General features: G+C 38.5%; 1 protein-coding gene across 1 annotated transcript in view; it reads left to right on the top strand.

The window, feature by feature from the left end:
- CSMD1 (CUB and Sushi multiple domains 1) overlaps positions 1-23936 on the top strand; it is a 1638713-nt gene that overhangs the window by 1304016 nt on the left and 310761 nt on the right. Inside the window, exon 31 of the mRNA XM_065401391.1 lies at positions 22615-22731. Within this exon, the coding sequence (XP_065257463.1) occupies positions 22615-22731 (117 nt within the window). The remainder of the gene's footprint in view (positions 1-22614; positions 22732-23936) is intronic.

Raw genomic sequence — 23936 nt, 5'->3', positions numbered from 1 at the left:
TTCAAGCCAGTAGGGAGCATTGTGATTATCTAGTCTGACTTACTGCATAGCATAGGCCATATGATTTAACAGTATTAGTTCCTGTTTCAAGTCCAATAGCTTTTCTTGACTAGAACATTTCTTTTCTTAAATAAAAAAAAAATCGGATCTTGATTTTAAAATTTCCAAAGATGGATAATTACCACAGACCTAGGTAAGTTATTCCAATGGCTAACTACCCTTACTATTAACAATGTGGACCTTATTTCTAGTCTTAATTTGTCTAGCTTCAATTTCTAGCCTTTGGTTCTTGTTATACTTTTCTTTGTTCAATTTCAATTTTTGTTTCCCAGGTAAGTACTTATAGACTGTGATCAAGTCATCCCTTAACCTTCATTTTGATAAATTAAACAGCTTAAGGTCCTAAAGTCTCTCACTGTAAGGCATGTCTTCCAATCCTTTATTAATTCTTGTAGCTTTTCTCTAAACCCTTTCCAGTTTATCAATATCCTTCTTCAACTATGTACACCAGAACTGGACACCGTATTCTAGTAGCTATCACACCAGTGCCAAATATATCTCCTTCCTCCTACTAGACATTCCTCTGTTTATCAATCTAAATATTACGTTAGCTCTTTGAGCCACAGCATTGCAGTGGGAGCTTATGTTCAGCTGATTATTCATCATGACCCCAAGTCTTTTTCAGAATCACAGTTCCCATGATAAATGTCCCCCATCCTGTATGTATGGAGTACATTGTTTGTTCCTAGATGTATGACCTTAATTTAGGTGAATTCAATTGCATATTGTTTAGGTATGTACATCTTATGAACTATCAATCAGGGACCTGTCCTTTTCATTATTTATGTCCTCCATAATTTTAGTGTCATCTGCAAACTTTATAAGTAATGATTTGGGGTTTTTTCCCCCAGTCCATCGATAAAAAATATTAAATAGCATTAGACTAAGAAATTATACTTCCAGGACCCCACTAGAAACACAACCCTTCAATGATGATTCTCCATTCATAATTACATTTTGAGACCTATCAGGTGGCCATTTTTGATCCCTTTAATGTGTGCCATGTTAATTTGGTATCATTCTGGTTTATTAAGAAAGATGTTGTGTGGTACTAAGTCAAATGCCATGCAGAGTCTAACTTTATTTTGTCAATACTACTGCTTTTACAACTAAGTTGGTTATCATTAATGATATTATCCTCCTTTAATTTTTTATTAATCGAGTCCCATATCAGCTATTCCATTATGTTGCCTTAGATTGATAGCAAGCTTACAGGCTTAAAGTTACACAGCTCATCCCATTTTCCCTTTTTAAATATTGGCACAACATTAGTTTCTCCCATTCTTCTGGAACTTCCCCAATGCTGCAAGGCTTATTGAGTATCAGTATTAACAGTCTAGATAGCTCCTCATCCAGATTTTTAAAAACTCAGGGATGCAAGTTATCTGGACTTGCTGATTTAAAAATGTTTAACTTTAGTTTAAGATCATTTTTAATTACTGTTGGAATGGAAAGTATTTAGCCATTCTCATATTGTATGCATACACCATCGGCTTTCCCCAAATACAGAACAGAATTATGTATTGACTGCTGCTCCCTTTTCTGCATTATTATTGACAATTCCATTACATCCATCTACCAATGGACTATTAGAATTACTTTTGTTCTTAATATACTTAAAACTATTATGTTTATTGTCTTTAACTCTTCTGACCATAGATTTCTCCTTGTGTCCTTTTGCTTCCCTGATCAATTTTCTACATATTCTAGCTTCTGATTTATCATCATCTCTATCAACTTCCAGTGTTTTCCCCTTTGTTATATATTATTTTTATTTGTTATTAGCTGCTTTTACTACATTCCCCCCCACCCAAATTACTTTTTTAACCAGTGAAACTCTTCTTGACTTTGGAGTTGTAGCTTTTGGAGATCTAGTATACAAGTCTTAAACAGTTCCCAATGATCATTCACATTTTTCTGTTTAAATTCTTTCTCCCAGGCTATTTGGCTCATACTTGTTTTTTAACTTTCTGAAATTAGCCCCTTTAAAGTACATATTTACTGGTTTGGACCTCACTCTGTTTGTAAAGACCAAATGTAATCAAGTCATGATCATATGCACATAAAAAACCGCTAATTTTTAGTTCAGAGATAAATTCCTCTTTATCTTTCATGATGAGGTCCAGGGCCGGCTCTAGGTACCAGCGTTCCAAGCATGTGCTTGAGGCGGCACTTTTCAAGGGGTGGCAGTCTGGCCTTTTTTCTTTTTTTTCCCCCTTGGCGGCGGCACTCCGCCCCACCCCACCCCCTTTTTTTTCTTTTTTCCTTGGGGCGGCAAAAAACCTGGAGCCGGCTCTGATGAGGTCTGATATAGAATTCCTCTATGCTGGTTCAATGCAATACTTTTTGAGTTAGGAAGTTGTCATCTATATATATATTTTAAAATTCTAAGGACATTTTAGTACTGGCAGCATGAGACCTCCAGCATACGTCACTCACCCTGAATTCCCCCATGATAGTGCAGCTTTTTCCCTATGCAGTGCGTGTGTGTGTGTGTGTGTGTGTGTACATGTACGTGTGCAATGATCCAGTCATCCTGTTCTCCAATGTAATTTGGTAATCTGTGGTATATACCAACTAGTACCCCATCTTGTGTTTTATCTATTATAACATTAAACCATAAGCATTCAAGTTAATTTACTTTGAAACTGTCAGTGATTTGGAAATATATAATACCATTTTGGACATAGAGTGCCACTCCTTATCCCCTTTGAACTGTTTGAAACTTCCTAAATAGGTTATAGCCAGTGATTTTAACATTCCAGTCATGCAAAACATTCCACCAGGTTTCAGTAATAGCGAGTAGGTCAAATTTATGTTCATAAATGAACAATTGGATTTCCTCTCATTTGCTTGCCACGATCCTAGGCTTCGTGTAAATAGGCAATCAAATAATTTCTTCTCTTCAAATCCATTGATGCCTTTGTGTAAGAGGGTTTTATGTGTCACAGCTAATTGTCAACAGGAGACTTTACCCAGTGTCATTTGGCACTGGTCACTGTGTGTTTCAACAGCCTGGGTTCTTAACCACTGATATGTGGTGCCTCTACCTGCTTACGTTCTGAACCCTACCTTACTTCCCTATGTGGTTTCAACTATCCCCAACCCAGTACTTATCCCTATGGCTAGCCTTATAACTTGTACATATAGTCTTCTGGCACCTCTGTAATGGATGAACTGACAATCAAGGTACAGATTATTTACAAGGTGAAATATAGAGGAAGCATAGAAAGGAAGGGCAAGATTGATTTGGAATGGGTACATCAGTAACACCATACAACCAGCAAGTAACATCGCCATGATAGATTTTCTTGGATTCATTTGTCCAGTTTATTCCAACTAGTGAGCTCTATAATGTGGAGGCTCCCACATATCTTGAAGCATTGTTGCAGACCTGAAGTGCTTAAGTGTGGCAAGGTGATGAGAGTGCCGATTTGCCCAGGGGACTAACCTCTTTGCAGAATAATAGATTTTTACTCACAATGGAAAAGGCCCCCACAATGTAGGGACCCTCCTCAGTGTTTTCTAAGTCCAGTTGCTTTCTTCCAGAGTGGTTTGGCAAACTCCTTTCAAGGGAAAATAGTCAAACCCTCAGGCAAGGAGAGACAGTCAGGAGCTCATTCATGCTCCCTCAGGCAAGAAGAGACAGGGAATCCCCCTCACCCTTAGGCAGGGCTATTCCCTTCTCAACCCCTTCTGGTTGGCTTAGTCAGTCTTCCATCCCCTAGGGTACACCCAGTCACAAGGCTCAACTCCCACTTTCTTTATTGGTGAGGTGAACACACTGTGGTCTTCTCCATCACTCATCTACCTGGCAATAAACTTGGCTCCATTTTCATCTGACCCATTAACTCAGGTGACACCTTGATGAGCTTTTTTTTTTTTTGACATCTTGATTTTGTATTAAATGAGTCTTCTTTGTTCCCTCTTTTCACTCTGCCCTTTTGTTGTTAGTTTAATATCCTCCTATCCCATAGAGGATTGCTTCCCCTTTTACTGAGACAAAGGCCATCCAAACTGTACATTCCCTTCTCCTCATATAAGGTTGACCAATGTTCCAAAAAAGCCCAAATTGTATACCTTACACCACTTACCTAGCCAGCAGTTTATTTCCAGAATCTTCTGCCTTTTGTCTTCCTTTTCTCATAGGACAGGAAGGATCTCCAATAGGATCACTTGGATAGTCTTAGCATTTATCACTCTTCTGAGTTCCCTAAAGTCATTTATTAGTGAGGTATCCTGTGAAGTGGGATCATTAGTGTAGCTATCTACAATGATCAGTGGATCCGTGTCCACCAACTTCAGAAGCCTATCTAATTTCAGCTACTCATCTGTCATTCAGCACCCTTCTGAGATCTCTGATGTCATCTCTAACCTGTGAGGTATCATGTGAAGCCATATCATTAGTGCTGATATCCACCATCACTAGCAGATCTTTGCCTGCTGATTTCAGAACCCAATCTGACCTTATTCACTCATGTTGTTTCAAGTTGGCTCTGGGAAGAGAGCACTGCCATCTCCTTGTCTGCTTGTCCCTTGCAGAACATTCTTACTTTCCATTCTTCTTAGTATAGAATCTCCTACAAGATAGCCTGTCTCACTTGGATGGTTGGAGATCTCTTGTGCACAGGCTTGATTGTTTTGCGGGTTGGGATGAGTAGCCATCCTCAGATATGTCCTGTGCACCTCTGCATTGCATTGCACCAGCTGGATCCTCAGAGATATTTTCTGCAGTTTCAACGGTGAGTACATGGTAATGATTGGATATTTCTAGCTATGTGGAATTTTCAAAAGAGTTTTTTCAAAAACTATATTGTGGGAGTTAGGTGCTTAAGTGCTTTTGAAAATCCCTCTAGATGATTGTGTGCATCTTCAGTAACCTAAGTACCTTTAAAAATCCGTGCCGAAGTTACTTGCCCAAGGTCACACAGGAAATATGTCACAGCGGCGAGCTGAACATAGCTTTCCCAAATTCCAGTTAGTGCTTTAACCAGTGGATGATATTTCTTCTCTACAATTAAATCATTTAACTACTACTGACTTTTAGTAGCTTTTAAATTTTTCTCAAAACCTCTGTCTATCTTATAGCACTTCTTGTGGAATCTGGCTTTCTTACAGTGATCACTTGACAGTCACACATAATAGTAACAATTTGCATAATGTTATAGTCAGATAAAATCGCTGTACACATTTTATTGGAGTTGAAAATATAGAACATTTTCTCAGAGCTAGCAAGAGAAAATGATTTCATTGTGTAATGCAACATTTCTTTAAAGGTTACAGATTGTTGATTGTATTGTAACAGAAGGTTAAAATGAGCTACTGTATATAAGTCTTCTTACATAAAATAATAATTACATTATGTTAAAACACTGTAATAGATAGAATTCCAATGTGAATTTTTATTTCATATTAGACTTTTGTTAGGAAACTTTAAAAGCTCATGTAATAAAATTTGTCATGAAGCAATAATGAATTCAATGGAACAATTTATCTGATAACTTGTTAAATTCAGATTTTGATCCATCTCAGTCTGCTTTTTTTTTTCTCCTGACATCTTAGCTTGATAGTTTTCAGGTCCAAGTTAAGTGAATTGCAGCAGTTTCATTTTAAATGTAAAAAGAACAAATTCTGTTATTTATTGGACAAGATCTTAGCTGCAAGAAACTCTTAAGTTTACTAGCAGAGGCTGGAAATAGATGTCACTTTTCTTGAGCCATCAGGGCCTATCCTCAGATTGAAAAAAAAAATCTGGATTAACAAGCAGGAAAGAAAATGAGTTTCACTTTCAGCCCTGCTCTAAATTTGATATGACTGGCCATGATTTTATATGGCCATGTTTAACTGGAATCTTATAAAGATGTGTTTATATGTATGGATATATAATATGCAAGTCACTTTCTTTTCTTCTTGTTACTTGGACCTGAAAACTTGAGTGTGAGAGAGGGAGAGAGTAGATACAGAGATATAGAAACCAAAACAGGTAACAATATTTATATATACATATATAAGTTTTCTGGTCCACATAACAAGAAGAAAAGAAAGTAAGTGGCACCTTATATATGCATACATATTTAGAAGATGCCAGTTAAACAATTCATTAAACAGTTAATCATATATATATTTATATATATATATAAATAAATAAATATAAAGCACACAAAGTATACCAGTTAGGGTGTGTGTGTATGTGTGTGTGTATATATATACATATATATATATATATATATATATATATATATATATATATATATATATACACATACACACACATCCCTACCTAACTGGTATATTTTGTGTGTTCTATATTTATTTTAATTTTAAACAACCTCAGGTTAAGTGGAACAATGTTGTTGTTGTTGTTGTTGTTTTTTCTCCATATGGGAGGGGACTGGAAAAAAAAATGTTCCACTTAACCTGAGGTTGTTTAAAAGTAAAATAAATATAAAGCACACAAAAGTAATGTTTATTATGTGTCTTTGTTTTATGATGTGATTGTATACATTCTGTAGCTAGTATATGATACTATACTATCAATGATACTTTTAACTTTATGTGAAGTAAGTTTGGCCAGTACCATAGGCCACTTGAAGACTGTTTTAGATAGCCACATATCTGTTCTAGTCCTGTTATAGTCAACTGAACACTGAGATAAATGTGGCAACTCAAATTTTTTAAGAATTTTTTAAAAAGTCATTTATTCAAAACACCAAGTTTAAAACATGTAAATTCCACTGCTGAAAAATGCTGTCCTCTCCCGGTTGTTCTTCTACACACTGCCTTGCTGATAGTATCTCTTTTGATGGCTCCACTTCAGGATTTTATCTTCATTCCTCTCCTCTTCCCCTTCTAAATGTTCTCTGTAACATTTTAATCCATTGTTTCTTTGAACTTTATCTGTGTGCAGATAATGTGAAAGATTGGAGGTATGTCCGTGTCAAATTGTGTACACCATTTTGTTTGGTGAACACCATTTTGATTGTAACTATCCCTGAAACTTTCACTTTGCAATGTAACCTCCATCTTGTGTTAAGATATCCAGGTCGTGTTGAAAACCAGTCAAATCCGCACAAGGTTACTCTACTCTGGACATACCACTCATGCTAGGGTAAGGGACATCTCAAAGAGGGCTAAAAATGGGATAGCCATCAATGGCCATTGATTTGGAATGTCTCAGTGATTAAGCCAATCCTTTGAAGCAATGGACTCTCTACACACTACGCAACTGGAGCAGGGAGCTGGAGCTTTGAATGGCAGAGATAGCACAGAGACTTTTAGAGACTTTTTAAACAGGGGGCCATTTCATAGCCCCATGTAAGCAGACTGAATGGAGATATGAGAAGGCAGGAGAGACTCTGCCTTAACTAAGGATGCTGACCAGGACTCTCAGGCGGGGTGAGATCTGACCTTTGGGGTTCATTCAGGACTGTTCTCCTGTCCCCCCACCCACTCTGATGTGTAACTCTGTTGTGCTTTTTTTTTGGAGTAAAGTTTTTGAGGTTAAGAAATCTTTTATTAAGCCTGCGTTCCTGGCTTTACTACCACATTGTCTCTGGTATACTGTAAGCATCTGGGGGCATGGGAGAGATGTGATACTGATTCCAGGATATAGGTGGCTGGACTGTGGAATCCCTCCACCCAAGGAAGGGATCAGACAGTGGGTCTGCATGTAGGAGTGTGCTTGAAAGATCCACAGCTAGGAATGGTGATTAGTCACTATCCAGACCCAAGGGGCTTAGAAGTATATGGGACTCAGTGCTTGGATACAATTGTAACAGACTAGAGTCTGTTCAGAGAGCAGGACTGGTCCAGGTTGTAACACCCATATTATCCTCTTTACACCATACCTATTTTAGGGATAGATGGATTCTTTACCTCACTACAGCTCATACTATTATCGATTCATAGGGTATTTCATACCCTCATACTTGTAACTGCCTTCTCTGACTTCCCTTCCATTCTGTTTTAAACTTTTCAAAATGACACCTTTTTAGATTCGCTGGGAAATTAGCCATTTTAGTAACTATAGGGGTTGGTTAGTTGAATTTCCCCATTCCTAACTTCTTAGGGCATGTCTTCACTTCTTAGGGCATGTCTTCACTTCTTAGGGCATGTCTTCACAGTCTTCACTTTTTTTTTTATTCCTGACTTCTTAGGGCATGTCTTCACTAGCAATGTTAAAGCACTGCCATGGCAGCGCTTTAACGCGGCTGTGTAGTCACGGCACCAGTGTCGGGAGAGAGCTCTCCCAGCGCTGTAAAAAAACCACCCTCATGAGGGGAATAGCTACCAGCACTGGTGCACTGTCTATACTGCCTCTGTACAATGCTGAAACTTGCAGCGCTCGGGGGCGGGGAGGGTGTTTTCACACCCCTGAGCAAGAAAGTTGCAGTGCTGTAAAGTAGCAGTGTAGACAAGGCCCAAGTCTTCTTTTAAGATACCACTGCATAAATAATAGTTGCAATGATAGAGTCCCATTCTTCTTGTAAATAGGGTAGTATCAGGTTGTTCCAGTTAGGAAGAGAAATTGAGGCGAGAGACAGGTATTTCTTTAGTGCAATCATGTTTATTTACAAAGAATGTACACAAAATTCTGTTTCCCAGAACACAGTAGAAATCAAACAACAGGAGGCAGTTTCCTTTCTTAGAATTTAAGCCTCTTTCTAGCCAGCACTCTGTTCATAAAGTTATCTTTCTTAGCTTTTTCTCAAGGCCACAGCTCCAGTGCTTCTCTTGTTGTCTCCTGGCTTTGTGCATTTTTCTGCCTTTTTTTCTGGTTGTTTCTGACCCACACAGACAGAAAGTCATACACACAGAGATGCAATCAAAGCAATCCCTAGCCCCTCAGTTTGCATTCCGTCTGATCTTTGGGTGGTGGCTTTGATTGCTTCAGTTATCACTAAACATTTAGTTGTCCCCTCAGTTAGCCTGAATAGAAAATGACCAGCATGCCCAACAGCTTCAATGAGATTTGTGATCTCCGATAGATCAAACACAAGCTTGGGGTCCACCTAACCACTAATATAATAATATGTTACAGACAGACCTTGCTTAATGTATAAGTAAAGACAAACTAGTGATGATATTGATATTAATAGTTATCCACTGAATAATTTGTTTCTGAATATGTATTAAGATCATAAAGAAAATAGGACTATTCCTTAAGGGCCTTATCAGGGTCTATCCCTGAATCAGACAACCTATTCCAATTTGGGATCTAAATATTGTTCTAATGGAATTGATGGGACCACTTTTTGAGCCTCCAGCAATGTGCTCTCCTTTGATTTGTTCATTAAAATGGCATTTTGGGTAGCAATTACATCCACTAGAAGTGTGGGTGAGATCTAGGTACTTACGGTAGGGCCATTTTATGCCAAATTATACAAAGAAGGGTAAAACTGAGACCTCTTCCCAAGTTTCTACCCATAATTGTTTCTAATTTCCATCTTAACAGGTGATTGACCGCCCTATGTTCTTTCCAAAGCCAAACTCTGTTAAAAGGGAAACTAGGCTACACACTTTAGACATGCACAGAGCAGTCATTCTATCTAGACAATAGTAGGATCTTTTAGGGTATGCACCAGAATATTTGTTGCTTTTGCAGAAAGGATGAAGGTGCAATGCATTTCAACCCACAGAATTTCTAATTGGATCACTAGCTGCATTAGGCTATGTTATGAATTAACTAAGGCTGACGTGCTGCAAATAATGTAACCCTTTCCACCAGGGCCCAATCAGCTTCCATAGCTTCTTTGAGGAATGTGCCCATAGTCAAAATATGTAGGGCAGCTAGATGGAGTTTTATTATGTACCTTTGCACAGCATGGCTCCATTGTAGAAGCATCACAGTCAGATGCTTGTTTTGGCAGGGCTATCAGAAATCAGTGAATCAAACTGGGTGTGTCAGAAACTAGGCCTAATTGGGTGACTATGCCATCCACCTTTCCCTTTGTGGGTCCTTAAAGAAAAAGACTTTGGGGAGAATAATTGGCTACTGCAGCAAGATTCGCTATCCTGGGAGCCAGCCCCATCTCCTGGAATCCTGAGCCTTCATAATCCTTATCCTGAGAGATGTCTTGACCAGACTGGGCCAGAGAGAGGGACCAAGATGACATTACCACCCTGCAAGCTCCAGAGGAATCCGAAATACTACCTGAGATGAAACAGGATTAGACTTTAGCAGCAGCAGCGGTTCCAGTCCATCTCAAGTAACTTCTTCTCTTTTTCCCAGAAGAACAGTTATCAATATCTTTGAACCATCTAGGAAATTGTCAAACAACGTGTTTTTTCCTGCTAAAAACTCTCTTCAGGTAAAGGGAAAGGGATGTTGTCAAAATGAAAGTCTTACTTAAAACTTTACATTTCAAATGCCGGTTTTCCTTCTTTCCTTTATTTTTAATAAAAGATAAAGGATTTTCAATGGTGTGTTTGGCATGGTACTAGACTGCCTGAGGTCTCTGCATACCAACCCCCAAACCTTGTTTAACACTTTTTAATGTTGCATGGTGTTTGGGTTATGGTAACACCTATGTATTCCATCAAAATTAATATAACATCCCCTTACTGAAACTTCCTGTTCCTTTTATCCTGGGAGTACCTGATAGAACACAGGTGTGGCTCATCCTGTAATTAGGGCTGCCTTACCCCAGGTCTGCAACCCATGGGCAGGCCACCTTTTTAAATCCCCCCTCACACACACACTTTGAACCTCATGCACCCAAGAGCAAATTGTACAGTTCTTATTTCTTTTGTTGTCCTTTGGTGTTCTATTTTTCCTGTGGCTTTCCCAGCTCTCCTGTCATCTGACCCCATAGAGAGAGAGAAAATACTCTCTCGCCTGAGCTGCTTTCGTCTCTGCCACTTGGAACTGAAGCCCTTCCCTCTCATCCACCAAAGTATCCACCTGTCATTACAAACTCCACTTATCCATGGGTAACTTGTCCCTTTTTTGTAGGTCCTGCTTTGCCTCCTCCATCAAAATGGCAAATCCCCTTAAACCCACTAATGTCCTCTCTTACCAGCACTGAATTAATTGATTTTTCAAGAGTAGGAGGTGCTGCCATAACTGCAGTATCAGTGTGTGTGTGCTCCTTTTACAAACACTGACCTTAGCCTTCCCTTCATTCTGGGTTCCCATGCTTTGGTCACATAATTCCAAGGTTGGTCTCTTTTTGCCTTAGGGCCCTTTTCTTGTACCCCACTCATTAGCAGAAGAGGTGCCCCACTTATTTCTCTTGCATCAGGCACAGGGTGCTGACTCACTTCCAAGAACATACAAACAACTGCTCCCTCCTTTGACTCTCTTTCAGTCTCCTAGATCTTTCCCTTCTTAACAACCTCCTCTTTCTCTTTACCAAAATCCTGGACCTCATTAGGACAAGTCTTTAGCATGTCCTGCCTTCCCACATCTGAGACACCTCTTAGGAGCTGTCTTCGTCCTGCCTTATCCCCATCTGACATACCTTGAATGCCACTTAGGGGACACCTCTTAATTGGCCAGTTGCACCTCCCCCCCCCTTGTATAATTTTACAGTTCTTAAAGGGGCAGAGCCTCCTAGAATGCCCCAGCTGTAAAAATTCAAAACACAGTAGCTGGCCCTTCCACCTCTGGACCACCCTTGGAGTGTCTCTTCCTGAAGCCTGCTTTGACTGCTCCCACTGCCAACTGGGTACTCCACTCTCTTATGTCCAGACTTCCCATATTTAAAATACTGCTGGATCTTTCTCCCCTGCTGGCAAAAGTGATCTCCCTGCCATAGCTGCTGGGTCCACTGCACCTTCTGCTGCTGCCACTGCAGCTTCTACTACAGAAGCATAGGATTGCCTGGGTCCACTGCCGCTGCTCAGCCAACATATAATCAGTTTCCTCCATTCCCTGCATATACCAGGCCTTCAATTTTCATCCTTGATGAGAAGTGGTCTGCTGTGATCCTGCTGACTCTGCCAGTTGTAATACAGAGGCCACTTTCCAAGAGCCAGATCACTCTGCGGCACCCTATCTCTGTTTCCCCCTTTTCAAGGCCATTTGACAACTCACAGTTCAAAGGTGGTCCAGATAAATCCCAAAAGGGGTCCCATTTATTTATTCCTGTGATATATACTGGCCCTCTAAGTCCCAAACAGTTCAGTGTTTCTCTCATGATTAACCCAAAATAACACAAAACACGAACTCAAACAATCTTCATCCCAACTGACCTTTACAGTCTCTTCCCTGATTGGACAGGCTCTCTCCCAGTCCTACCTGCCTGGACAGCTTTCTCCCTTGCTTCTTCAGTTTTTTCCTCACTGACTCGGGGTCTTCTAGCTCCCTACAGAGTCTACATACCTAGATGCAGTTTCCTGGGCTTCTCCCCTTTCCTGCAACTATCTTCTTTTGTTGTGTGTGGAATCACCCGATTCAACCCAGGCGTGGCTCATCCTATAATCAGTACTGACGTAACCCCAGACTTTCCAGCCTATGGTGCAAGCCACCCTGTTACACATATGTACAACAGATCTCAGATCTGTAAGATAAGTAACCAAGTCTTTTAATTATTAATTAGTAGTACTTGTATGTGTATTTGATGTTTCTTTTAAAATAATGATAAAGTGTTTACTTTTATGAAAGTGAAATTAGTTATTCATGAACAAGCTTTTGGCCAAACCATTCAGCATTGCATTGATCTTTTTTGTACCATTACCTCCTCATTTGACATCAAACATAATTTATAATCTTAATATACAGACATGAAGTTGGAAGTAAGGAATCAGCACCCAGAAATATGGTGCATGATTTTATATTTTACTTTGTAGGAATATCTCTAAATAACTGTCTGATTTTTTAATAGCAATGTTCCAAATATTGCCAAAAAATGATGATGATAATGTTTGAGAACATGGAATGCAGCAAGAGAAGAGGTTGTTAGTAATTTTTAAAAAATGTGGTTCTCTAGGTGGGCATAACCATACAGTAGATAAGTTACATTTTCAGAAATAAAATATTGGTGTCCTTTTATTACTTATGTTACATTATTCTGCTGGGTCTGATCCTGTGAGATCCTTAACACTGTCTGAAAGGCTCTGAGTATCTTCCATTCTCGTTGACTTCAGTGAGAATGCAGGGCATTCAGGACCACACTGAACTGTACCTTATCGCTGTAACGCTTCATTTTATCAGTTTTGGATGAAAGAAATCTTTATATTTACATCTTATGAAATATCTTTACAAGTGTTCTTGATCACAACAGGAAACCAATTTAGATTGATACAGGCAGCTAAACATTACTACAGACAAAGCTTTTCTGTCATTCTTCATTTCAAAGTATCCTTTAAAAGTCCAGCTGTAACTTTAGAAGATGAGAAGTTTCAATCTATCAATGGGCTTAGCAAGTTTATGTGACTGAGGTGAAACTGAAATATCATACTGGCACAATACATGCCACTATAGTTAAAAGTATGTAATAATTTCCATTATAACCTTCAACATTCAGAATGTTAATTCACCCATAAAACTGTCTTCCATTTTTAAAAATTGAAAATGTCAGCTCATGTGACGGTCTGGAATGTCACTTGTATACCTAGTTGAAAACAAATCAATTCAATAGTTTTGGAGTGGTAAGAACTAAACCCCAAAATGTGCTTTTGTACCTTCCAAAATAAAAATAGAATTTTAATAACATTTTGTAGCATGATGAATCTATAATATGAACCTATACGTACTTTGGCTTCTGAAAAAAATCTCCCATATAGACCATGTCATGATTTATCAATTCAGTGATCAGCAAATAAAACATGTCCTAAGTAGATCTTTCATTGTAGACTGTGGATTAAATAATGATGTCAATAATTATATGTTTAGAAGATAAGTCTTTAATGGCTTCATTACGGGCTATCTAGTAAATAATGAGCTATAAAAATGACTACTTTTTACTATATCATATCAGAAAAGACCTAATGTCTGTTTTTAACTATTATGCACATATATGTGGTTGATTCCCCCCACCCTTTTTCCCTTTAAAATATTACCATAAAATAAATTAAACAGGAATGAATGTACTTAATAAGCATAGCAGACTTGAACAACAAATTACATTATTTTCAGTGATTCACAGGATTCATTAGACCACAGTCCTCAAGGGCATGGCTACACTTGCAGATGTAGAGTGCTGTGAGTTAAGCCCACCTTTGTAGAGCACAGTAGGGAAAGTGCTGCAGTCTGTCCACACTGACAGCTGCTTGTGCACTGGTGTGGCCACATTTGCGGCACTTGCAGCAGCATTGGAAGCGGTGCATTATGGGCAGCTATCCCAGCATGCAAGTGACTGCAACGTGCTTTTCAAATGGGTGGAGTGGGGTGGAGTGTGACAGGGAGTGTGTTGTGTGTATGTGGGGGGACAGAGAGTGGGATTTTGGGGGGCTGAGAGCATGTCATCATGCTGTCTTGTAAGTTCAGACAGCAGCAGACCTCCCTCCTGCCCGCCTCTCTCTCTCACACACAGCATTCCACACTTATCTGTCTCAGAGCAGATAAGCAGCCGGCTGTCAGAAACGTAGCTTTCAAATGGCATATCCACATTCCTACTGCGAGTTCAAAACAATGAGAAGAGTGGCCACTTGACTTAAGGGGATTATGGGACATTTCCGGAGGCTGATCAGAGTGCAGTAATGCAACACCTCATCCACACTGGCACCGCGGCACTCCAGCGGGGCGCAGCAAACATTATTCCACTCGCCGAGGTGGAGTACCAGCAGCGCTGTAGCCACAGAGACAGAGTGCTCTAGGTGCCTTGCCAGCGTGGACGGGGAGTGAGCTAGTGCATCCGGGGCTGCTTTAATGCGCTGTAACTCACAAGTGTAGCCAAGCCCTTAGGTTCATTCCTTCTGTCCTTGAAGCTTTAAAATACCTGTTTTAGTTTTAAAGTGCATGCCTTGGATGGCGTTTTAAAAGAAACTCAAAGTTTTAAAAGTTTCACATGTGGCTGCAGGAAACTTGACAGTCAGGAATGATTCTGAAATCTGGGTTGAAATCAGTATGCTACTCTTACCAACCAGCCCATCTTTTGTGTGATCTTTCTAAGTTTCATGGGGTAAATAGTCTCCGGCAAGCAAGCTTGACAGGAGACCACAAAAGCAATCCAAAGTGTATTGTCTGGGTACACCACAAGAAGGACAGGAGACTTGTTATGGGTTTTAATCAGGCTACAACTTTATTATATAGATGTCTGGGACTACCCGACAGATAAAGTATACAGTGCAGGCAAATCCATGCTTATTCAAATCAATTCTCTGGGGCTTCCACCAGCCCCCCTTTGTTTCCATCCAGGTCCCCCAGCCGACCCATGGCTTGGACCTTACCATTCACCTCACTTGTAAGAGGGTTAAGGAGGGCTATGAGAATGGGGGTGAGGGAGGTTGCTCCCTGCCATACCAATCATAGGAGTCCCCAACCCCCTCCCCTGTTCTGTTCCATTATCCAGTACCTCCTTTTAAGTCCTTTACGAGGCCATTTATCTGGTCACTGGCTGCCCTCCCTATGGAGTACCTGCACTGAACATCCGCCCAACCTTACAAAATAAGTTTTGACATATGGCCTACCACCTTTTCTTCTCACCAGAAAAGGTCTTCCCTCACACCCGCTATGGGGAAGGTGAAAAAACCACACTCCACTGAAGCCAATTGTGGTGGTGCGGGAAAAATTCCTTCCCAGACCCCCTTTAAAAGAGGCAACTAGCGTAAAGCCCACAGCAGGTCCTAACCCAGACTGCCATTTGCCTCCACTAGTGGAGGGAGGGTGGGTGCTGGCTTCCTCACTGCGTGGAGCAAAGAGACTTGCCCCAACCAGGTTTCGTACCTTTATGCACATTCCGGGGGGGTGGGGTGGGGGGGAAGAGGCGGTGAGTCACTGCTGCAAAGCTGACCACCGAGCACCATTTTTATAGCAGTTTCTTACCTCCTTTCTCATCCCCTCCACACACACACACACCCCGCCCCATAAAGCAGAGTTGCCCTTCCTTGGGTAAGCCCCAGACAAACTCTGCTCCACTTTAGTTGTGGTGCAGTCATTCTGGGCTCTCATCACATTCCAATGCAATAACGTATTTTCATTACATGATAGAATACATTTGTCCAGTAAGACAAACCTGCAAACCTACAGATTATGTATTTGGGAATTTGTGGGACCTATAATCCAAGTTCTGAATTCTATAAAGTATGTTACAGTAATGTTATCTTCCACTGTTCTCCCACCTCCACCATGACTAGCTCTCATCTTAAACTGACATTTCTCCAGCTTTAAATATCTGCTGCACATCACAGCTGTAAGAGTTCCTGTTCTCTCCAGTCTCTCTCTGTCATAGTTCCATGACATATCTCCTGTTACTTTGTTTTTTGTGATATATGTATAACCATACACTACAAAGCTCTTCATTTTTACTCAGTATATTCATTGGTGCCAAGCAGAGTGGTGTCAAACACATGGCCTGCAAACTCCAGACAGCTTGTTTAATATACTTTGTAATTTGCATGGCATATTCAAGTTTTGCAGAATCTAAGATTTAATTTTTTTAAAGAAGTGTCTGGCCTCTCATGGAGGAAACCTTGAAAATGTGAATCAAGTGTAAATAGTGCATTGTTGTCAAGTATCAGGGGGTAGCCGTGTTAGTCTGTGTCCACAAAAACAACCAGGAGTCTAGTGGCACCTTAAAGATTAACGGATTTATTTGGGCATAAGCTTTCATGGGTAAAAAACCTCACTTCTGCAGATGCAACCCACGAAAGCGTATGCCCAAATAAATCTGTTAGTCTTTAAGGTGCCACTGGACTCCTTGTTGTTTTAGTGCATTGTTATCTTTTGAGTGTGAAGGGCTCATGAAACAATAATATGTACATTAGTTATTTTGAAGAAAGAGTTGAGTGATTCAATTATTTTGAAAAATGATCTCCTGTAAGATTTTTTTGTTTATTTGTAATTATCGCTTGGTGGTTATATCAGCAATGACCTAGATGTGTGGTGCTCCTCTGAGTCTATTTTGATAGTAATGTCTGTGAAAACACAGAGACGGTTTTGTAATCTTAGACCTTCGTTTTAGATGTGAAAAGTAGAGGCCTTACATTTCCCTCCATTTAAAATGCCATAATATTTGATTAATTATTATATTAATGACATAGAGATGCTATTATACCTGGATAGTTGTGCTGATGAAATTGTGTGTGTGTGTGCGCGAGAGAGAGAGAGAGAGCGAGAGAGAAAACTTGGAAAGAATGTTAAGCTCACAGGAAAAAAGCACCCAGAACTAAGCAAATGGTTAAGTTCAGGTGGCATACATAGCCTCAATCCATCTTCTTTTTCATCTTCATTATGATTTAGTACTTTAATTAAATGGCCAGACACTATTTCTCAAATAATACAATATACATTATATGTATGTTTATTTGTTTCTAAGGTGTTATTGTGGAAAAGCTGTTGTAATGCCATAGTTAAGGCCTCATTCTGTTATATATTTAAAGCAGACGCTGAACCTCTGTTTTTTATATGGCCCAAATTTTCAGTACGTAACCAGTAAATAAAGTTGGAATTTTTTAAAAGTTTTAAGAAAATCTATTTTTATGGTCCATGCTGGAAAGATGAAGTGAAGGAAAGCAGAAGGATAGGAAGTGGCAATATGAGAGAAGGGCCTAAAAGCCAGTACTGGATATACTTTCCCTAAAAGGAAATACCTTTCATGCAGTTATTGTTTTATGTCTGCAAAATTTTGCCTGGGCTGTTTGGGTTCCAAAAGCTGCTGATGTGAGCTCAACCACACTAAATTTCTTCCCACAACTTTTCATATCAGTTGTTTGATTTAAAATAGACATTGCAATAATGACAAGACTGCCATATACTCAGGGATCTGAGCGGACCAAAAGGGGATAGAATTATGGCACTTACATTGATTGCCTGAAAAATTGGTTGAAGAGCATAGTTCCACTGTGATTATGCTAAGGAGCTTCTTTAGTGCCCTGAAAGCAGTTGATTTTGGTTGATTGGTTGAAATCACTGATTTTAATTATGATTTAAATTAGCAAGCAGGAAATCTTGATTTAAATCATTGATTTTAATCTTGTTTTGTATTTCTACTTTTTGTATTTTCCTATAGAAAGGCTGAGTCTTTAGTTGGTTTAAGAATTAAAACATGTTGACTTACAAATAAATATAGCCTTCACACTAAATTTGGGGCTTCCTTTTGCTCACCCAGGAGGATACGCTATATCTAGACACATTTATTTAAGCAGTTATATAGCTTAACTTGCACTTATTCGGGTTATTAATTTTTACAGTTTTTATTATGTTGGAAAGTGGTGAAGGATTTCTTACTTATTAGATGATTATTTTTTTTACTTGTGATTTGCATCAAGCTCTATTTGAATGGAAATTCAAATTAAATTAATATGCAAAAATAACAGCATTTAAAAATTGTTTGGTGTTGTGTTTTATTTCCAGAAATAAAACTACCTTAAATGTGCTGGATACATAAGAAAAAATGTATCAAAAAGTTTATCAAAACATATTTTTCATTTAAAACTGATTTATTAAACAGAACTGATTGTTTCTGGTCACCATTTCCAGTCAAGATTTCAGAACTAGGAGCTACTTTTGCACCTATTTTTTAATGCACAAATTGAAAATAAAAAAAACAGCTTATCTGCATTTTCAATCCCCAGTTGGTCTCTTAACTTTCAGAGAGCTACTCATGGTGAACTAGTTGAATAAACTGAAATGAAGAAAATATTATCTTTGCACCTGCAAAAGAGACTACTATTGTCAAAAACTGGTTTTATCCCTACAACAAACTGTGGTTACAAGTATTTAAACAGTTACTTCCACCAGTTCAGTGGTCTGACTTTCTTTAAAACTTCAGCACCAAATTTGTATTGTATAATATTATTTTAATTTAATTTAAATGACTTTAATAGATAATAAAACACTTATAATTTAATATAGGCTGCAATAATTTCAAATAGGTTTATTTAAAAAAATACGTCCATATTTGATTATCTAAAATATCGAATTTAAATAAAAAGTCTGATTTTTTAAAATCTATTTTTATCCATCCTTTCTAAAAGCCAAAAGGACTTTAAAAGTTTGATGTCTGAATTCAAGTTTTACTTCACCATATTTTGTCACTGTAGTTAAAACATACTTATCATTCAGTAGATCTCCAGCTAAATTTTGCCCTACATTCAGATGTACACACATTTTGTCATACTTTCAAAATCTTTAGTTTCGTTCAGTTAAGCCTCTTCAAAAAAGAGTAGTATCATAACAAATGTATTCTCTAACTTAACATGGTTAATTACTGTTCTGTCCTTGCCATCCTTCACTATGATAATTATATATAATATGGATTATGTTGCAAAAAAAATCAGCTAAAATATAACATTACCTGAGTCATTGCATGATTTGATACTCAGATCAGGTAGGTGGGTTTTGCCTTCTTTGCTTAGATTTTTAAGGACCTTTGAACAAAATAATTTCTACATGCCTTTCAAGTGGTCTATAGTTGAACTGATCTTTCTTTTTTAAATACTAAAGGTTGTTACTTTTTGCTATTGACTAGACAACAAGACTTTTTCCTTTCTACTTTAGAGGACTGACTTCCTTTTCTAAAAGTTTGAAAATTATCTGTTGAGAGTAATTTTTTTCTGCTCCTAATCTTTGATATGTTACTGTTTTGCCTAAATCAGTGATTTTCAACCTGTGGTCCTCAGACTCCTGGGGGTCTGCAGACTATGTCTAAGTGGCCTGCGAAAGGTGACAGTGAAAATACAGTTTCAGATCCCAGAAAAGGCATTTCATTTTTCTGATCAGTCAAAAGTATGTGAATACCCCAACCTATAGGTCAAAACCCGGAAGTGTTGTTACCATAGAAGCTCACAGTTTAGCACCTTTTCTCATGTTACGTCAAATGCTGTGCCGAGCACATGCAACATTAATAGTTGAATTCTGTTCTGCCAGTTTTCAGTCTAAAACTTCTATGGTAGGGGTCCGCAGAACACAGGTTGAATTTCCAAAGGGGTCTGCACTTCCATTTGAAATATTTTGGGGGCCCACAAATGAAAAAAAGGTTGTAAACCACTGGCCTACATATAAGTATTGTGTTGAAATTTAGGCTTTTACAGATTCTGTGTTTTCCTAACCCATTCCCCTTTTCAGCCAGATAAACCATTTTTTCCCCTTCAGCTGCCTTTTAGGGTTAATAGGGACCACAAGGGTCTTCTAGTCTGCCCCCCTGCCAAGATGGGGGATTTATTGTGTCTAAATCATCCAAGACAGATGGCTCCCCAGCCTCCTTTTGAAAACCTCCAGTGAAGGAGTTTCTACAACGTCCCAAGGCACTCTTTGCTCATATGGCGTGCATTCCATCCCTTTGATCATCTTTGTCACTTGCCTCTGGATCCTTTCTAGTTTCTCTATATCCTTTCTATAAGTTGGTGACCCAGAATTCGACACAGAACTCCAGCTGAGGCTTAACCAGTGCTTTATAGAGCGGTACTATCACCTCCCGTGACTTGAATGCTATGCCTCTGTTAATGCAACCTAAAATTTTATTTGATTTTTTTTGCATCAGCATTGCATGGCTGACTCATGTTGGGGTTGGATCCACCACAACTCCCAGGCCCTTCTCAGCAGTGCTGCTGCCAAGCCGGTTTCCCCCCATTCTGTATTTATCCATTATTTCCATCTCCTCCTTTTCAACAGATTAAAGGACAGCCGCTTTGTATTGGTCAATCCCAAATGTCTCTTGTTGAGCACATAGATTCACATTTCTCTGCCTCCTCCATACTTCTAATATTATAGGAACGTGATTTCAGCATAGCTGATAGTTATGTGATTTGAACAATCTGTTATACAGTAGGCAGCTGGAGGCAAAAGGTCCCATCATTGGTGCCTGGGATGTAAGATTAGTAAACTTCAGAAAATCTGTGAACAGCACAAATATATAGTCACATAAAAAGAGATTTTGGAGCAATAGTCTGCAGAGTTTGCAATATTGGAACAAACATTTCTCAAGGCACCCATTTGCTGTTGTGGTGGTAGTGGCTGAGCATACCCATAGCCTTGCCAGTCACCAGTCATTTTCCTAAGTAAAAGTGTGGTGCTTTGTTTAAAGGACATTTTCAAGGTTAACATGCCAAGAAGTTTATCTTTTAATATAAAGTGCCTTTTGAGGGCCTCTGGATACTGAAAACAATCACTCAGTACTCAAAAACTAAGTTGCAGCATTGTTAAAGGTCATCTGTTGTGCAGAAGGAATTATAAACAACCAACACAAATATTCTTGAATTGCTTAGTTCCACAGAGTAGAAAATATTTTGTTCACATTATGCACTGCTGCCAGGAGCACTACCAACCTTAGGAATCAAAACAATGTGACTATTTTGGAACTAATGTCAGACCCTTTAATTTAAATAAATCCATCAAAGAAAATGTAATTTAAGAGTTTCTGGCTATTACTGGTCCTTTGAAATTAGAGTGGCAAAATTCCAGTGTAATGGTAACCTTTTAATCCTTGCAAAATCTCCATATTTTAGTATTTGTTAAATGTCATAAATAGCAATATACTGACTATCTAAATTATATACTATTAAAATGAAATGCTTTATCACTTGTGCTATTGAGAAGATAAAATAATTGTTATAAATGTATTTTGTGTTTTATATACAGCTTTCTTTAGGAAGTGTGGTATTTAAGTCTAAGATATCTGAACAGTTTTTCATTTGATTATTTGACTGAGGAGTTGGGAAAGAGGGTAGTGTGTGTTGGGTGGAGGATTCTTCTGCAGTTGCATACAAAAATAAGGAAACCTATCAGTCTGATAATATCCACTTTCTGTTTGTGTTGGCCACTTGTCCAAAATCACATACTCTCTCCTTTTCGGTCTTCTTGTGACTATTTTCTCCTGTCAATATAACTATGGCAGCCCACTTGCACAGGTTAATTGAAAGCAGGATTTGGCCCTAGGTTTTTACAATATCTCTGGCCTGGTACACTAATAGATCCTTATATTCACTTTTCTAGGCCAAATTTAATTTCTGTAACTTTAAAGAATTTCCTTAAATAAATTATTAATTCTTTTTTATTTAGTGTTGATGAAAAATAGCAAAATGATTTTTGACTCTAGCCTCTTTGGTGCCAAGACTATATTTTAATCTATGTTTGGAAAGCATCTAGCACAGTATAGGTGCTGATGCAATCTAAATAATAAGTAGCAAGTCTTTGCTGAGATTTTATTTAGATTACACTTTGAAAACAAGCTTTTCAGTTTTGTTTTTATAGTTTCTCCCAATGGAATAATTTATTTCCACAGAAATGTACAATTAATGTCATTGTGTAAAACGCTAATTTATTTTAATAGATGCTTTGATAAATATACTGGTAGTTTCCTAACAAAGACCATTGTATCTGGTGCCATAGAAAAAACAAAATTACCAAAACTGTCACTTTACAGTTACTGCATTTTGCAGTTTCATGCTGAGACACCATAGATAGTAGCAGATGGAATTAAGAATGATGCTTTTGTTTCTGTTCTGTTTCAGCTCCTTGTGGAGGCCAGTATACTGGATCAGATGGTGTGGTTTTATCACCAAATTATCCACATAATTATACTGCTGGGCAGACTTGTCACTATTCTATAACTGTACCTAAGGAATTCGGTAAGAGTTGGTTTTACTGATTTATGGCTCACTAACTCATTTGTTCTAAGGTTGATTTTATTTACAGTTTAGAAATAGTTCTAAGAAAAATGAAACTTTTTGTTTCTTATGCAACAATGAGGGTAAACTTTTTGTAGTATTGCAAATTGTTTAGCGAGAACATACATACTCTTGATGCAGAATAGATTAAAGGGTTTTCACTATCCCGTCTGCCCCAGGGTAATCAACAGGATCCATCTAAGAATGGTCTAAGTCTGTTATCCAAGAACATCATGAACTCTTTCATTGATTACATCATTTATCATCATGGCATAATCATTCATCAGGGTTCATGCATACACAGTAAATCAGTAGGTAAGAAGCAATCATAATCCATAATATACCGGTAAGTATAATACAAAATACAAAAGCCAAAACTTTATCTAAGTGAGATCTCCGGAAAAGTTTATAAAATAATCACCAACTAAATTATCAGAGGGGTAGCCATGTTAGTCTGTATCCACAAAAACAATGAGGAGTCCGGTGGCACCTTAAAGACTAACAGATTTATTAGGGCATAAGCTTATGCCCAAATAAATCTGTTAGTCTTTAAGGTGCCACCAGACTCCTCATTGTTTTCAACTAAGTTATCTGATTCTTGCAGTGTGTCAAAATAATTGTACAGTATCTCTAAAGCATGTTTGATTGGAGATAGAAAGTTTGCAGGTACGGCCTTCAATAAAGCCGGTCCCACTACTGTGGGCACAGCTAACTAGGAAGAAGATAGATGGCTGCCACTTTAATTCTTACTGATCAAATGTGGCTTGAAAACTGAATCCTTCAAATAATTGGATTTACAGCAGTTTAGTATATTTAGTACATATTATATACCACAAAATCATTGCTGTAAGGATTCAGCAGCTTTGCCACTAAGGAATTTGGAAGAGCTGCTAACAGAAATAATTACAGAATCACAGGTTGAGATCTTAGGGAAGGTTTATCACACATAGTAATAATAATTTAATAATGTGCCCTTCCAAATCTAATCTTTTGACACTATCATGTTTTCTCCAAAACAGTGATCTGTGTCAACACCCCTCTGTCTTTGATTGTGCAACCTGTGTTCAGTAAGACCCTCCCTAGCTCAATCCTCTCCAAACTGATTTTGACATCCTTACCATCAACTCCTACTATACTCCTTTGACACTCTTAGTTATTGAGTCCAC

This window comes from Emys orbicularis, chromosome 3 (assembly GCF_028017835.1).
Source record: "Emys orbicularis isolate rEmyOrb1 chromosome 3, rEmyOrb1.hap1, whole genome shotgun sequence".
NCBI lineage: Eukaryota > Metazoa > Chordata > Testudines > Emydidae > Emys > Emys orbicularis.
This window is presented reverse-complemented; position numbering and strand designations above follow the sequence as displayed.